The sequence below is a fragment of the Eleutherodactylus coqui genome, chromosome 1 (assembly GCF_035609145.1).
Source record: "Eleutherodactylus coqui strain aEleCoq1 chromosome 1, aEleCoq1.hap1, whole genome shotgun sequence".
Taxonomy (NCBI): Eukaryota; Metazoa; Chordata; class Amphibia; order Anura; family Eleutherodactylidae; genus Eleutherodactylus; species Eleutherodactylus coqui.
In genome coordinates this window covers 109,370,189-109,387,630 of record NC_089837.1, presented here as the reverse complement: position 1 = coordinate 109,387,630, position 17,442 = coordinate 109,370,189, and the positions used below count along the sequence as shown (strand labels likewise).

The following is a 17,442-nucleotide window of genomic DNA, read 5'->3' as shown; positions in this document are numbered from 1 at the left end:
GGTGGTGTCAAGATGCACTAATACCGACTGGGAATAATAAACCAAAGTCAGTATTGTCTCAAGAAGAAAGATAAGCTTGTATAGACAGCAGCGGTTCTGGCATTTTTGCCCCACATTGTTGTTGCTAGCTGGATAAGAGGCCTATGATGTGGGTTAGGAGGGGTACAGGTGTGTGTGTGTGTGTGTGTGTGTGTGTGTGTGTGTGTGTGTACCATCCATGCCTGTAAGGAACCACAGGGACTGGCAAAATGAATGGCTTGGCAGTGCACATGCTCGGTCACCTGTCCATTCATTTGGGAGTGCTGAGAATAGTGGAATTTGAGTGCTTGACAATCCCCGGCGCTCACACTGAAATGGAGTGGTGGCTGAGCATGTGTGCTGCCGCGTCATTAATTTTGACAGTATCTAGGATAACATGAGGTCCTCATTGTGGTAATTGTGGGGATCCCAGCAGTTAGACAGATAACCTAGTTGTCCCCTATCCTGTGAATGGGGGGATCCTTAAAGGGGTTGTCCCGCGAAAGCAAGTGGGGTTAAGCATTTCTGTATGGCCATATTAATGCACTTTGTAATATACATTGTGCATTAAATATTTGCCATACAGAAGTTATACACTTACCCCCTCCGGTGTTGGCGTCCCCGACGCCGACCGAAGCCTTCTTCTGCCCGGATTAGACGCGCTTGCGCAGTCTGCCTTCTTCTGTCCAGCTCCGGCGTGCTCGCGCCGCAGAGGTCTTCTCTTGCATGTGCAGAAGACCTCTGCGGCGCAAGCACACCGGAGCCGGACGGAAGAGGGCAGACTGCGCAAGCGCGTCTAATCAGGGCACAAGAAGGCTTCGGTCGGCGCCATGGAGATGGGGACGCCAACACCAGAGGGGGTAAGTGTGTAACTTCTGTATGGCTCATATTTAATGCACGATGTATATTACAAAGTGCATTTATATGGCCATACAGAAGTGCTGAACCCCACTTGCTTTCGTGAGACAACCCCTTTAAGGTCGTTGGAATACGCTTTTAATGGGTGAGAATTCCCACAGACTCTACAAAAGCTTGTGGAAAGAGGAGAGGCATTTATAGGTGCAGAGAGGAGCCCAACTCTGTCTCTCCAGGCCTGGAGGGTCCCTTTTAATATAAAGATGGCTGAACTGCTTCTCTGGCTGCCTGGTGCACAACGTGCCTAGTAGGCATCGGTAGTTGTAAGGCTACATGTGCTCTGAATACCCATTACTGGTTAATAAAGCTGGTGCAGGGTCTGACTGATACATGCTAATACACAGTGTACACCAGGTAGTCAGCAGTTGTGGCAGTCTTTGTTCCTCCAGGCCTGTAGGGTCGCTGTAAAGCAACCCTCCAGTGCTGGACAGACTAAGATGGCCACAGTGCTTCTCGGACTACCTGGTGTACACTGTATTAGCATGTATCACTAGTCCTATTTCACACGGGCGACAGGGATATTGGTGTTAAAAAATTGCAGTGATATCACAGCTGTTTCATGCGATATCACAGCATTTTTTTGTTGCCCTACAAAGCCGGGCGACTTTATAGTAGTGCTCTTTTGCCTGGGATCGGGGCTTAAAATATAAGCCGTACCCTGAAAATAAGCCCTGGCTACATGCTCTGGCACACTTTGTAATCTTCAGTCAGCATTTCCTGGTGAGGGGGCTAAAACATCCGGCCTCCAGGAAGCACTGTCTCTGGCTCTGAAGTGCCACGGCTCAGCCAATTACAGCTATTAAATGCAATGGCTGTGATTTGGTTCTCAAGTGCCACAACTCAGCCCATCACTGGCGCTTCCTGGTGGCGGGATTTATGAACCCCCTGACCAGGAAGCGCTGGCTGAAAACTAGAGGCAAGTGTGGCGGAGCTTCGGGACGAGAAGTGTGGCGAAGCAGACAGCGCCTGTTGGGTAATGTGGTGTGTGGGGTTTGTTTGGTTTTCCATGTAGCTAGGGCCTATTTTGGGGACAAACACTATTAACTACTGGTATGAATTTGGCATGGGGGAGAAGTCACAGAAATCTAGGAAGGACATAAACTCCATGCAGATGTTGTCCTTGAACCCGGGAACACGACAAGGTGGTCGTGCTTTACCCAGTATATGGCTAGAGTATATCTTGAAGCTGCCACAATGTGCGTGGCATCACAGGGCTAATAATTGTGCCACACTGACATGATTGTAAGATATTGCTGTGGTTTTCACATAAGGGGCAGAATGAAGGGCAGAAAGATGCCCCAAATTTTCCACAGTGATGGCGTAGATGACTATAGAAATCTGTAAACTCATGCTGTCCGTGACGGCTCAGGCTGCGGTCCGTCATTGTTTCCTGCCCATTATACCAGCCGTTATGGGCTTGTGAACGTGTTAGTACCCTAATTATCTCCCCTGCAGTGGGGGTGCTTGTACATCTGCAGCCAGGTATATAGGTTCAGTCGCTCCCAACATGGGGAACAGGCACTGTTTAGCAGCCTGCCATTATGGGTCAGGCGCTGCTAGTGGGTCATTTCTCCCCATAGACCTTACTGGCATGGGTGCTTCCGCCTGCATTGCCCTATGGATCATTGTGATCACTGAGCTCTGGCCTGGACATGGTACCACCAGCGTGACCTGGAAGCTGGTTACATCATGGCTGAGCAAGCAGAACGGTTAACCTGCTGCTGGCATACAAGTTCATGCACCAATAAGTCTTCTGCATCACAGGCTGCCAAGTAACAGATGCCCTCTGACTCCATGACATCATCGTTGGCAGTGCCCTGCCGCTGTCACCTCTTCAGCTGCTGCCATGGATTTCACACTCTTCCTTCCGCCACAGTTTGGAATATGCAGATTTCAGATTACTATTTTGCTGCGGCCGGTCAGCGCCCGAGCCCCCGTCATGTGCAGATGCCAAGTCATTTATAACTGCAGGTCTTCTACGTGTTGTGTGCTATTGTAACTTTTTGTTTTTGTCTTGCTTGGAATATTAACTCCCTAAGGACCAGGGTGCTTTGGTCTTAAAGGACCAGACACCTTTTAGGGATTCTACTGCCCTAGGTTTTTTTCTTCAGTTACCAAAATTATGCCCAATACACACAGGCGTATTTGCACTGCAGGATCTGCAGCGGGCGTTCGCCTCCGGATCCCGCAGCAAATGCCCATAGACATGCTATGCAAAATGCTTTTCCATGCCCACGAGCGGAAACCAACTGCGATTTCCCCGCTCGTGTGGGGAAAATCGCAGTGTTTTATTTTAGTGCAGTCAAAGGAAGCCGGCCGTCCCGTGGCGATTCGCTGCAGATCTTGTCGTCAAAGGCGCATCATTCTCTGCACTGCGTAGGTGCGGTGGAGTGCCAGCCGGCACATCCGCAGCACAGAAGACATCGCAGACATACGTGGAGGTCATCGCCGGACCACAGGGTCTCAGTCGGAATCGAACCTGGCAGTGTTCATACGGCCTTATTTTTGCATCTGTGTGTTTGGTTTGGTTTTTTTTTCTTCCCTTCCATGTGACATAGGGCTATTTTTTTTTTTTTTTTTAAAGCCCAGGATCAGGTGCTGTATACGTACCGTGCATGGTCCTTCAGGGGTTAAAGGAGTTTAGGTTTACATTTTTCAAACTTTTTATGCTTCATCGTTCAAATATGGCTTCCTTTTAATATTTTGGTCTTTAAAATGTTTTTTTTTTTTTTAATTTCAAGCTGCTTATACAGTACAACACTTGGGGTGGCTTCACATCTGTGTCGGGGTTCTGCTTTCTTGCTCTGTTTGGGGAAGCAGGAAAGGGGGAAGCCCTGCAGCCGCACTGCTGTCTCGGGTTTGAACTGAACATTACTGAACAGACCCCATTGACTAGAATGGGGTCCACTCACCTGGCCGGCTTTTAGACTAAAGAGAGGATCTGAGTGGAATCGTGTTGGTAATTCCACATGCAGGTTTTGTGAATTCTTACAGTTAAGGCGAATGCACACGGCTGTGTTGGTTTCTGCATTCGGGATCCCACGGCAGCGTATATCATCCGGCCGTGAAAACCTGACCGCTATATGCCTGTCTGAATAAGCTTTTACTGTATTATCGTTCACCTGCTAGGACATATGAGGGGGCTCTAACTTCCCTCCCAGTCCCAGAATGACGGAAGACAGTAGGAGGCTGTAGGTCGGCCATAAGGAACATTGCAGGAATGTGCAGGAAAAGACTGAACTTGGGATGATCGTTCAGTGTAAAAGAGCCCTAAGCCATCAGTCCAGCGCACTGACAGATCTGAGGGGGGATGTTTTCTGCAGCTTGTTATATGCAGTGATATGTAGAAACTGCAGAAGCCAAGATGCAAAATGTTTAAATTCTATTTGCAAAAAAAAGCTTTTTCACCTCAAAATATATGCGTTTAAGTAATGAAAAAAATGTCCCCATTGGTGTCCACCGCCTTCTAAAAGCAGTCCGTTTATAAACTGTCTTGGCGATACTGTGCAGATGTGAGTGCTGCACGCCACAAACCTCTATTTACAGCATTTACTGTGCATCTAAACATCAGCCTTTGTAAGCATAAATTTGCATATAATTAGATTTGCAAAACCACATAAAAGCGACTTGTATTAAAGGGGCTACCCGGGGATTTTAAGTTTCTTACCGGCAGCTCTGAGTCGGACCACAAACTTCCGTCTGCGTTCTGACAAGGCCTTGCGTGGTATACAGGCAGTCTGGTATCTGTGACGTCACGATGGAGCGTTGGGCTGTTGGCTCATTACCCTATTGGGCTGTTGGCTCATTACCCTATTGGGCTGTTGGCTCATTACCCTATTGGGCTGTTGGCTCATTACCCTATTGGGCTGTTGGCTCATTACCCTATTGGGCTGTTGGCTCATTACCCTATTGGGCTGTTGGCTCATTACCCTATTGGGCTGTTGGCTCATTACCCTATTGGGCTGTTGGCTCATTACCCTATTGGGCTGTTGGCTCATTACCCTATTGGGCTGTTGGCGCATTACCCTATTGGACTGTTGGCTCATTATCCTATTGGACAAGCCTCTGTCCCTACATCAGCGGTAATGTATAGAGGGGCTTGCTTTCATTCTAGGCATATTAATTTGTACATTCCAAGCATGCTCGGTGTAGAGCCCATGCTCTGGCTGTTAATCATTGCCGGGAGCATCTCTTGAGCACATTCCCTAGCTATTACTGGAGCACCTCCCATGTAGCACAGTCGGACTGTGCGCCGTCTGAAAGCGGGGTTGAAAGCGGAGCATCAAGATGGCAGCGCCCAGTGCAAAGACTTATACAATTTATCCCTGATGGATAATTGTGAAGCTTAGAAATGGATGCAAAAGCTGGAAGGATATACTGGAGAAGTACAGTGTCTCCCAGAAAATGGGACCTACCGTGATTTTCAGGGGGCGGGGGTAAGAAAAAATGTTAAAAAAATACACTCGCGTAGCAGGCACCATTCAGGTCCCTCCCGCTGGGGCTGTGGTGTTCATGCAGGCTTCCGTGTAGTCCTCAGTGCCGACGGGGCCTGAATACCCAGCCTGCAGCAAGCTATTGCTTTGGCTCAGGCGGCGCTCCTGAACCAATTCATTGAATGGCTGTGATTTGGTTCATCAGGCTCCGGCTTTGATTGGTTCAGGAGTACCGCCTCAGCCAATTGGAGCAATCGCTTGCTGGAGGCTGGGTATTTAATCCTCATCACCAGCAAGAGATGCTCCATTGGCATTGAGGACTGCATGGAAGCCTGCCAGAGTGCCGCAGCCCCAGTGGGAGGGACCCGGATGACGCCTGCTACGAAAGTACAAGACATTCCCTCCCCCCGAAAAGAAGACCCTGTGCCTCTTTTGGGGCAGAAATTAATGACAGGGTCTTATTTTGGGGGAAACAGTTACCCTATCTACAGACTGTTTATGATGGCATCAGCTAGTCCATGAGCGCTCCGGCGGGTCACATGAGTCACTCTGATGTCACAGATTACCCTGGGAGTAATCCAACAATGGGGAAACTCAATGTCTTCTAATGAGCCGACAGCCAGTCGCTCGGCTATGGAGCCGCCAACACCAGGCGGCCTCTACCACATGACGCCATGTCAGAACCCAGCTGGAAGTGGCTTGCTCCACCCCTGAGCTGACAGTAAGAAATTTAAATGCCCAGATGGCCCCTTTGAGTACTTGATGGCATCTTTACAATGTGACGGGCGTCTACTTCCAGAAAATGTGGGCGTTGGTGATTAATAGGGTGGAGTATGGACTTGAGCCGGTCGCCAGAGGACAATGGTCACATATCACTAGGCTGCTTTCACTGATGTAATATAGGTGCTAAAATGCAGCCAAACCATGCATGTCTGAATGCGGCTGAATTAACACGGGCATCATATCATATAATTTTTTTTTCTTGCCTGCCAAAAAGGGTCTACAGATTGGATAAAGTAGTTTAGTTGAACAAATCCGAGTTCCCACTACCTTTTCCCAAATATAGCCATGCTGCCAGCACCTGCATTGTATTGGGCTGGATTGGCTCCTGATCCCCCTTCATAAAAACCCCGAACACAGGATGTAACTATGTCTTGTGTCATTAAGGGTTAAAGGGATTATCTTATTGGACACAACCTCATTCGAAATGCTGAGTCCCACTTCCAACTCTCGGCATACAGCAGATGTTGCCAAGGCCGGCCAGACCTTTCCCTTCCATGTAGTATATAATGGCCATTCCAGTAACACAAGGATGGCTTGTGTATAGCAGAACCTTCCTGCCCATGGAGGGAGACCCAAGCGGTGGACCCCCTGTGATGCCCTGGTACTGCCTGTGAACAGGGGTGGTCTTCATAAGAGCTTCTTTAAATGCATAAAGCTAGAAAATCTGGTTTTGCAAAGACGCATTTTTGTGTGCACTTAGATGTTCTGTAACGTGAAGCAAGGTCTGATATATGGTTATGAATTTTCATACAGTTTTTCTTCTCTTCACTTGTAGGTTCGAGATGATGTCTTAAATTCATTAAATAACAACTTTTTGCAGACGCTTAACCAGGCTTGGAATGACCACCAGACCGCCATGGTAATGATTAGAGATATTCTCATGTACATGGTAAGTGGCTCCACAGGTGAGCAGAAAATGTGCTTCATGGTCATCCATACCATGTTATAATGTATACCGCTAACGATGGTCCTGATCTCATATCGGGATATTCAATAGCCTTACCATCTATGTCTACAGCCATCCCTTCCCACACTGTCAGTAAGTTAATGTCGCTGTCCTCGTGACAACCTGTAACTGTGGCCACTTCCTCTCCATGGCTGTAAAAAAGGATGGCTGACCCGCTTCTATCTCATGCCCACGGTGCATAGTATGCATCACTAGTCTGACACTACATGCTGCTCTGACTGGCCAGCACGGCTCATGTGGGCAGCACTGCTTTAGTCAAAGCAGGTGTGGTGTCTTATACCAATGCACAGTGGGCAATGAGCACTACGTGTAGAATGCAGGACGTGGCAGTACGGTTTGCTACGTGGGACACGGCGATTACGTGATCGACAGCGACCCCCAGCATGATGCAGAATCCAGCCCAGCTGTGTTGGTGACTGTCATTTTAAGAAGATTGATACCCCAGTTAGTGTAAGAATGTGAAAGAAGTGTCCCAGAGAGGTCTTATGACACCATGGGGGACATAGATGTTAAGGGAAAAAGTTACAGAAAGGTATAAAAAAAATAAAACTTCAGAATAAAAAAATTTCAAAAGACCCATCACCCATGCCAACAAACTCCATATCCGCCCACTAATCCGATGTTGCACATTATATATCAAAATGGCGAGCCTATTCTTATACTTTGTTTTTAAATTGACTACATATATGCTAAAACAAACTATACACTGAAGTCTTTATCTTCACCTTATGTCCATGGGCATTTCGGTAAGACTGTGCAGGTCTCTCCATGGTGATTGTGATGCCGGCAGAGGCCGTATATGGGCAGTGAGTGTAATGCGCATGCCCGCATATCTCATGCCCAGTGTGACTGTTCTGAGCCCACACTTTTCTCTCCCACAAAAACAAAAAAGGCTAAATGCAGTCGTTTGCCATTTTGAATGCCCCTTCACCAGTCAGTGGGTACGTCAAGCAACACACTTACACTTTTTAATGGGAAAAAAGTATATAATTGTTGATGGACGGTTATAACGTGATGCGGCTGGCCCATAATGGAGTAGATCTCTGATTTTCTGGCTTTTTCTGTCCGTTTCTGTATGATTGTTTGTAGGACAGAATGTCCACGGCATGCAGGACACCTCATGGAGACGCGGCAGCTCTATACTATGGCGTACTAATAGCCGCGGCAGCCGCTGTACGGAGGCCGTGTACATGGGACGCTGTGGGGAAAGGGTTATTTATCCACACAGATGAACACTCGGGGTCACACTAAGCAATATTAATGTCTTTGTTTCTAGGACAGAGTCTATGTCCAGCAAAACAATGTTGAAAATGTCTATAATTTGGGCTTGATAATATTTCGTGATCAAGTTGTCCGCTACGGCTGCATAAGGGATCATCTACGGCAGACGTTATTAGACATGATTGCCAGAGAGCGGAAAGGAGAAGTAGTGGACAGGTAAGCCAGCTCCCATCATGTCATTCTCCCTTTATCCGTGTCCGGGGTTTGAAGTAGTTATGGCATTGGGAATATTGCACAAAATGGTTTAATTCTGAGTATAGCAATCTAGTGCATTAAAGCAGAAGCATGAGGAGTGGACCGGGTTGTTGTGGGCACTAATGAGACATGACCACTATCCATGCCGTACCAGGCTGCCATAACCTTCTATAGTCCCCATGTTCCTCCTCACACGGTGGGACTGGAGCAGCGATAGCGATCTTCCAAGTAGCTTATTAAACACTGGTAATACTTGAGACTTGGGCTGCCTGCACACGGCAGTGCCAGGTTCTGCATGTAGGAGCCCATAGCAGAATCCGACACTGACAGCAGCCAGCATCTGCACGTACCTCTCTCCTCCTCTTCATCTGTATTGCGGATGGTTGCAGTGAGCCGCTGACTGACATGCGCAGTGCAGTTTTATTTTTTTTTTTGAAAATGTTTATCTTTTTCGCGCTGTCACTAGGCGATGACGCAGACTTGTCCGCGATGTTAATTGTGGACGGACTGTGGGTCAGATGGCTCCATTAACTTCAATGGAAGCAGTCTGCACAGAATCTACACAAAAGTGAAGCATGCTGCGATGATTTATATATATGTATATAATATACATTTTTTTTTTCTCCCTTCCTTCGCTTGCAGAAACTGCTCTGGACAGTATTTGCTGCCGATCCTGGTGCAGATGCTACCTGTGGATTCCGCAGCAAAAGCCATTCGTGTGCAGGCCGGCTTACTTCAACAGGAGAAATGGGAGTTGTTGCTCAGATCTAAAGTCTACAAATACTGACTGCTCATTAGCTGCTATGGACAACTGCTCCACATTTCTCCTTCAGTTAGTTTTTATATATTTAGAGCTTACATTCGAGTCCCTACTCCTTTTTTTTTTCTCATTTTTAAAGAGGTTTTGGTGGCAAATTCTATTGATGACCCATCTTCAGGGGGGATCATCAGTAGTGAATCACCTGGGACCTTCCTCTCGGGATCCCCAGTGATCAGATGATCATTCGGCCCACTGTTAAAGTAGTGGGGCCGGACATTATCGATGTCAGAGGTGGAAGAGTTATGTAGGGCTTCAATCCCATTGAAATTAATGGTAGTGCTGCTTTCTATTACACTTCTGCATCCAACCACTGGTGTCAGAGGCAGAAATGCCGAAAACTGTTATAGGAGGCTTCAGGTCCCATTGATTTCAATGGAAGTGAAAACCTTTGATTCTTCCACCTCCGACATCAATAACTGGACCATCAGCCGATCGGCAGGGATCGTGAGTGATGGGTCCCTGGTGACTATCAATAGACTTTGCCTAGAAAATCCTTTAATATCTTAAATATCTGCACGGCCATTGGATATACTTGATATTTTAACATTTTGCTCTTAAAAAGTAGTATTCCCAACTGAGACACGTATGGCATATCCACGCACCGCATTCTGCTTGGGTGCAACTACCTCACCAGGTAGTATAGGGCTTGGGAGACTTCTATTCAGTCCCCAGATGTTAATTCATCCTGTGAGTAGAGCAGAAGCTTCTGCGATGGGAAGAGCCCTCTGTTCTATGGCTCATGCAGATGGAAGCACATGGGGGTATGGCTCCCAAGTACATGTGGATGTTTACTCAATGGGCCTGGTGTAATGTTCGCATTATGGAATCTGATATGGATTTTTGCATGTGAATATCTGCCACAACTACACTAATGGATGGCCATGGATTATCACACAGATTTAGTCCTTTCCAATTCTGATCACAAACTATTGACTATTTGTAGCGGTGGGAAGCTTACTTAGGGTTTTCTAATAGGTAATCTCTGGCATTGTAGTAACGCCTATATTTTAGCACAACCCTTTGTTACTATAGACATAGACTAGTGTCCTGGGTGGGCAGGGGAGCCCTATTTCCAGTAGTTTCTCTTCCATGTGGGGCTTTTTTTGGTTCATTGGCTATATAGTCAGCAAAGGTGGGATCTTTGTACATCATGCTGATACGTTCTTATTCTTACAGAGGCGCCATAAGAAATGCCTGTCAGATGCTTATGATCCTTGGTTTGGAAGGAAGGTCTGTGTACGAAGAAGATTTTGAAGCGCCGTTTTTGGAAATGTCTGCAGAGTTCTTCCAGGTATGTGATCGGTGTGACTGCACAGCATTTTTCAGGTTTCTTCTGTGATTTCAAACCTCATGTTGTGTATTTTCATCCAAATACAATGCTAAGAAAAATTAAGGCAACACTTACATTGTACATCGGATCTCAATGATTGAAAGGTTGATGTTGGAAATCCTTTACTTGTTTAATAAATTGTGTAATTTATTGAGAACAAAATGATGCATCGGTAGAAGGCAAAATACTCAACCAGTTGAGGGGTGAAATTCAAATTAATGAGAAAATGTACCAACACAAATCTTAATGTGATTCAGTAGTGTATATGGCCTCCACATGCCAGCATGCACTCCCAGCAGTGTCTGCGCATGCTTGGGGCAAGGTGGGGAAGATATACTATACTGAATTCCTCTGATCAACCCAGTTGGAGATTCTGTCATTGAACAAATTATTAAACAGCATGTATGCAAGTACTTGGTTGAGAATGGAGTAATTAACCAGAGCTAGCATGGGATTGTAACAAACAAGTCATGCCAGACTAAACGAACTTCCTTTGAGAGCTTTTCTGGCATAGAAGTCAGGCTCACAGGCCTGTAGTGTCCTGGGTTCACTACCTTCCCTTTATTTGAAGATGGGGACATTTGCCTTTCTCCGATTTTTCTGTGACTTCTCGTGCAAAGTGCTGGGCTGTGCACACATATCCCACTGCAATATATTAGGCCCTTATGTCACTCTCATGTAGTCTATTTGACAGTCTAGTCAAACATGTAGAGCAGTCAGAACAGTATCCCACTGAAAGTCCTTTTATAGGCCTCTGTCAGTGCTCCTCCTGGTCTTTCTCACATAGTGGATACCAGTGCTCATCCTGGGTTTAGATCCTTCTACGGCTTTATCCAGCTCTCCTTGTGTAATGGCCTGTGTCCTGGTAGCTGCTTCATGTGGCTGAGACTGTTGGGAGACACAGCACATTCATACAAGGCATTGCAAGAAGCTTTGCTATCGTGGAGAAGTAGGACTACCTGTACAACATGTTTGGGCTGCAGGTTTCGCCTCATGTTAGCAGTAGTGACAAGGACACTAGCAAAACTAGATCACAATCAGGAAGGATAGGGGAGAGTAGTTGTCTGCGGCCACTGCTTGCATAGCCGTTCACTTCTTGAGCGTCGTCTTGTTGTTGGCTATCCAGTCACTACTTGTCATTTTGCATTTTCAGCAAAGCAGGTTCCTACATCTCTAACACATGACTGTATGTACAGCCTGCATTGTGGTCTACAAGGTACCCTGATGGAATCTGTATTGGGAAACTAAGTAGAGACTACAGTCCAAGATGGATTAACACAAACATATAATAGAGCTAGGCATACTTGTGGGGGAATACCTTCTCTGGACCAAACCACATATAGATTTAAAGGTCACTTCTAGAAAGATGGAGAAGTGGGGGAATTCAAGCTGATAAGAACTTTTCAATCATCTAATACCTAGTTTATGACCCATTACATGGACTCTTCACATCTCCAGCACTGACTTCAGATCTTTGGTCCCGACTAAATGGGACATTAGGAGGTTACAGTCCTCTAAACGACTGCACGAGTGCTGACATAACCACTAAGGTTGTTGGCGCTCATGCAGAGCATGTAGATGGGCAGAGATCACCGCCGGATCGCGGGCTTCTTGCTTAGCACTTCACCTTCTACGTGGGGAGAGTTTACAGCGCACTGAGAATCCTGTGATCTGGTGATGGTTTTTATGCTGACTGAAAGTCATGGATAACAAGAAGCAAACGAATAGTAACTTTTTTTTTTTTCATTCTTTCTTTGCATTTACACAAGACTTATTACTCAATTTAGTGTTTCAATGAACATTGTGCGATAATCAACCCGTGTAAAGGGCCCTTAAGTCATCAAATTTTAGCATTGCATATATTTACGATTCTAACTTATTGCTCTGGCTCTTGGGAATTGCTCACATGGGGCATATGTTGCCTGTGTATTATGTTTGTAGTCAATGGGTTCTGTCATTTTAACGGGGGGGAGGGGCTTGAAATATAAGCCCTACCCTGAAAGTATGCCATAACTGCAGAAGAAAAAATAGTATACATCACCTAGAAGCACTATCCTCGGTTGTGTTGCGGCTTCTTCTTGGTCCCCAGCAGTTGCCGTCGTCTTCATCTCTTCTCGCCGGGGATTGAAAAATCCCCGCCTCTTGGAAGCGGTGCCTGTGATTGGCTGCCGCTTAGCCAATCACAGCCAATGCTCGAGTGGCTGTGATTGGCTGCCGCTTAGCCAATCACAGCCAGCGCCTCTAGGAGGCGGGGAATTTTGAATCTCCGGCCAGAAGAGATGAAGAGAAACTATGCCAGGGACTGAGAGGATGCTGCAGCAGCGCTTTTAAGGTGATGTAGGTGTTTTATTTTTTTCTGCAGCCGGAGCTTAGTTTAGTGCTTTGATAGTAGGATTTCCTACTGTCAAAGTTGCATCTCACCACACGCAAATCGTGTTTTCGTGCGATGCAACAGAGTAAGGCTCCATAGGAAAATATGGGCTACAAAACCTCACGAGTTACGGGCATATTTCCAGATCTGCAAGGTTTTCGTGTCTGCTTGTTGCATGCTACAAAACATTGCATGTGTGAAGGAACCCAGAAAGCATAGGCTTCTCATACATGCGATTTGTAGCAACGGGACAAAATCGCACAAATTTGTCGCCCATGTGAAGGTGGCTTTAAAATAAGCTGTTTGTCTTTGAAGTCGTCATATCCTAACCAAGACTTTGTTTTTGTACACAGATGGAAAGCCAGAAGTTTTTAGCAGAAAACAGTGCCTCAGTGTATATAAAGAAAGTGGAGGCTAGAATTAATGAAGAAATAGAACGAGTCATGCACTGCCTAGATAAATCTACAGAAGAACCCATTGTGAAGGTGGTGGAGCGGGAGCTCATCTCCAAGCACATGAAAACTATAGTGGAGATGGAGAACTCCGGACTAGTTCATATGTTGAAGAATGGGAAGACAGAAGGTATACCACATCGTTCTAAGTAACTTAGTTGTGCCAACTGAGCAACTCTGTCTATATGCACTGGTCTACTTTGGGAACTCCCACCCCAAATCAGGCACCTCTGAAAAGTTCTTCACAAACCATTTCCCAGGTTGCAAGTGTCATGATAAGGAGGAAAGAGGAGGGTGGGGGATCCACATTGGGAGAGAAACAGGTTTTATATTTTTTTCCGGCAAGTATGACGTAGTGGGTAACGGGCTTTGTTCACATCTGCTAAATTTTAGAGCCTAGGTATTCACTTCTACAGATGCACTTTACTTCAGTAATTTACATTCTCCCTGAGCTGGATCATGCTTTCTTTGCATATCCTCTTAGTCTCCTCTCAATGCTAAAAGTAAAAGCTTGTGGAAAATGCAGTTTTTCAGGTGAAAGTTAGTACTTAAAATCTAGTAAGCGCATCGGCTAAAATAAAAGATCCCTTCCGGTTTCTACAGGCCTTATGTAGGAGTCTAGTCATGCAGGAGTTTGTCTTCTGCAACAGACAATGAAAGCCGACAGACATTAAAAAGAACCTGTCAGGGACCCGTGAGGTCCCTATCTGTGGGCGGCACTGTTTAGTGATGAAAAACGCTGATTTCAGCAGTTTGTCATTTAATGCTAATCTGTTCAGCTGATTTGGACGGTTTAACACTTGCATTGTGTCTAGTATGGTTTATTCATACTCATGTATTCAGTGCTCCCCTCGTCCGCCCACCAGATGCTTGACAGGTCTGTTACTGCGCATAAGCAGGGATTTGTTACTCAGCGGCTGCTGGGAGGGGGGTGAGCCGTGAATATATGAATGAGCCATATCGAACTCTCTGCATATGTTCCATTTTCCCAAACTGCTGAACAGATCCCTATTAGTGACAGGCTGCTGAAGTCTGCGGGTCTATCACTATACCACTGTCTGAACAAGGGTCCTGACTCTTAAAGCTTTTATTCCACGGGACACTTTGCTAAGTTTGTCTAGAAATGATGTATGGAGAAGAGATTTGCAATAAGTCGGGAGATTTTAGTTTTAACCCCCATATAGTTCCAACTAGATTCAAATCGGTCTATAAGAAATGGCTACTTGTATAATACAAACTTTTTATAATGGTCACCAAATTGTAGAGGCAGCTTTGTCCTTGATGTGATGCCTATGGAGTGTATGTAAGTGCAGGTGAGCCCTCTAGTGGTCATTTCCTGTGATTAGAAACTATTAGTTTGATAAGCTTGAAGATTGGGTTCATATATATCCGCTGTGTTTGGTAAGTGGTTTCATTTTAAAATCAGACACAACTGATGCCATTCTCGTGTTTTTGTTTTTTTTTGGTCCAGTCTCACATCCATAGTCAGACAGGAAAAGGTCGCATACACAGTTCTGTCTGCAGGAAGGCATCAGACCTCAAATGTGAAGGATGCTTTGAACTTTCCTATGGAAAACATTGGGATTAGTCGTGACACCCCCCCCCCCCCCCCCCCCCATTTCCCTCTGGTATTGCACCTCAACACCGGAGGGGGCAAAAGAGCGGACATAAGAGCACACAGCCTTGCAATATTGACATAGGCAGAGAGGTGATTGCTGCTGAACACTTCCAGTACTGCTTATCCCATACAAAACCTAGCATGAGCTGTAAAAGCACAGGTAAATGTCTGTTTCCTAAGAAATGGACTTGCTGCTGCCCGTACATCCTAATAGTTGGCAGCTCCCACCAGAAGCTAATGGGCCCGCCAGCAAAGGTTCTGTGAGGACTGCAAAACTGAGGAATCTTCTATTGAAGAATCTCTTGGCACGGGTTAGAAAGTTGACTTCTGGGGAAACTGACTTGTAAAATCAAAGTATTTTCCCTCTAGTAAAATGCATAAAAGATGTTGATGTTTTTCCTCCACTTTGTCTGTCTGACATTTACTTTCAGATCTAGCGTGTATGTACAAGTTGTTCAGTCGAGTCCCGAATGGCCTGAAGACAATGTGCGAGTGCATGAGCCTATATCTACGGGAGCAGGGCAAAGCTCTGGTGTCTGAAGAAGGCGAGGGGAAGAATCCAGTTGATTATATACAGGTTGGTATACCATCTGTTTTCACTATTGTTAAATGCAAAGCTGCTGTTTGAAGAAATACAGTAGTTCTCTGAAGAGAAGCAAGCCTTGTGTATGTGAGCCTGGATGGGACCATGTATTAGGATAAGTGCATTCTGTAGTCTTCTATAGTCCCCATATTGACAACACACTGGCAGTACTGTGTGAGGTGGAATTTGCAGACCCTGCTAAGACTGGTGCAGTTGGCACAGCAGTCCCCAGCCAACTGACTGTGCTGGCAATGAAGCTGGTCCCATTCACATTGGTGCTGCTGTTCTGGACACAACTGCTGGCTATTTCACTGTTGGGCAGGGAAAGACCCTATAGCCCCTCTATGGTCATTGGAAGTGGGACCACAGACTCCCATGATTCTGAGAGTAAAGGGACGGCCTGTCCCAGCAATATGCTATCATTTTAAAAGAATGCATTTCCCTTTAACCCATTAAGAACCAAGCAATGTAAATTTACGGGCTTAAAGCCCAGCCATTTGTAAAATTACGGCAGGGATTAAAGCCTCCTGCTTCTGCAAGCAATCAGAAGCAGAACGGGTTGTCAGCTGTTAGTCACAGCTGATAACCTGGAGGAGGAGGGAGAAGTGAGTTTTTAACCCTTTCTACCTCCTCCTTTCTTGAGTACACAGTGCTCAATGAGTGCTCTGTACTAGAACGTGACCTCCAGGATTCCCTGCTATAGCTCTGCCAGTGACTTGTCACTACACCGGATGTTTTCCCCTGTAACTGGGGCTGCTATGGATGCTCCAGCTACAGTGGAAAAATGTCTTGTATGACGTCATGGGGGACATAGATAGTAAAAAAAAAACACGTAATTACATACATCAGTAAAACAAAATTGCAGAATGAAACAATATATGCATAAAGAAAATAACCCATATTCGACGCCAACCCAAACCGTCGCTGTATGCGCCCTGTAAACCAGAACAATACATATATTATAGTATATAATTTACCCCCAGTAAAACTAAACTGAAAAGAAAAAAAATATCCCTATATGTCGTGGGAGAAAAAAAACAGCAAAAATAATTTTTTGTAGCTGAAAAAAAATAGGGCAGTAAAACCACCACATGGGTAAAATCCCTAAAACGTGTCTGGTCTTTAAGGGGTTAAAGGCTTATTGAACTACACCAGTGCGTCCAAGGTATGGACTGTGGTCCTAATTCTCCCACGGCTTCCCTGCAGTGTATCGGGATAGAAGCAGTAGTAGAAACCTGACCTGCGGGTGCACAGATCCTCCGGGCTTCATTCATTGACTAGTTACAGTAATGCCACCAGGGGATTGAGGCGGATCCTTGTCTGGCAGCCTCATATCTGCTGAGATGGTTTCTAGTTTCAAAACATTTGCTGGAGGGAGAACTACAGTATTTGTAGGTTATGTCTTATTGGTATGGTTTGCTCACTAACTTGATAGATGGGTATGTTTTTCAGGTTTTTGGTTTGTTTGTTTTTTGTCATGTGTTTAGACAAGAAAATGGCTCCCAAAACGTTCCCAAAATCTCAAAGAATTGCTAATATTGCTGAAGCATTTATAAGGTCTGCCAGAGGGGTTCCTCCAAGCCAGCACAACACACAATAGGCCTTCGGCAGACAGCCGGGTCGGATCCCAGTGTAAGAATTCTTACAGCGGGATGCAAGTTGTGCCCCTGCAGTGA

At 45.8% G+C, this 17,442-nt stretch overlaps 1 protein-coding gene across 2 annotated transcripts in view; it reads left to right on the top strand.

Moving 5' to 3' along the window:
• Nucleotides 1-17,442, top strand: part of CUL3 (cullin 3) — a 56,542-nt gene that overhangs the window by 22,025 nt on the left and 17,075 nt on the right. For both annotated transcript variants that reach the window (XM_066599027.1, XM_066599018.1), the window contains exons 3-7: nt 6,925-7,038; nt 8,393-8,553; nt 10,589-10,703; nt 13,467-13,695; nt 15,615-15,760. In XM_066599027.1, coding sequence (XP_066455124.1) covers nt 6,925-7,038; nt 8,393-8,553; nt 10,589-10,703; nt 13,467-13,695; nt 15,615-15,760 — 765 coding nt within the window. The remainder of the gene's footprint in view (nt 1-6,924; nt 7,039-8,392; nt 8,554-10,588; nt 10,704-13,466; nt 13,696-15,614; nt 15,761-17,442) is intronic.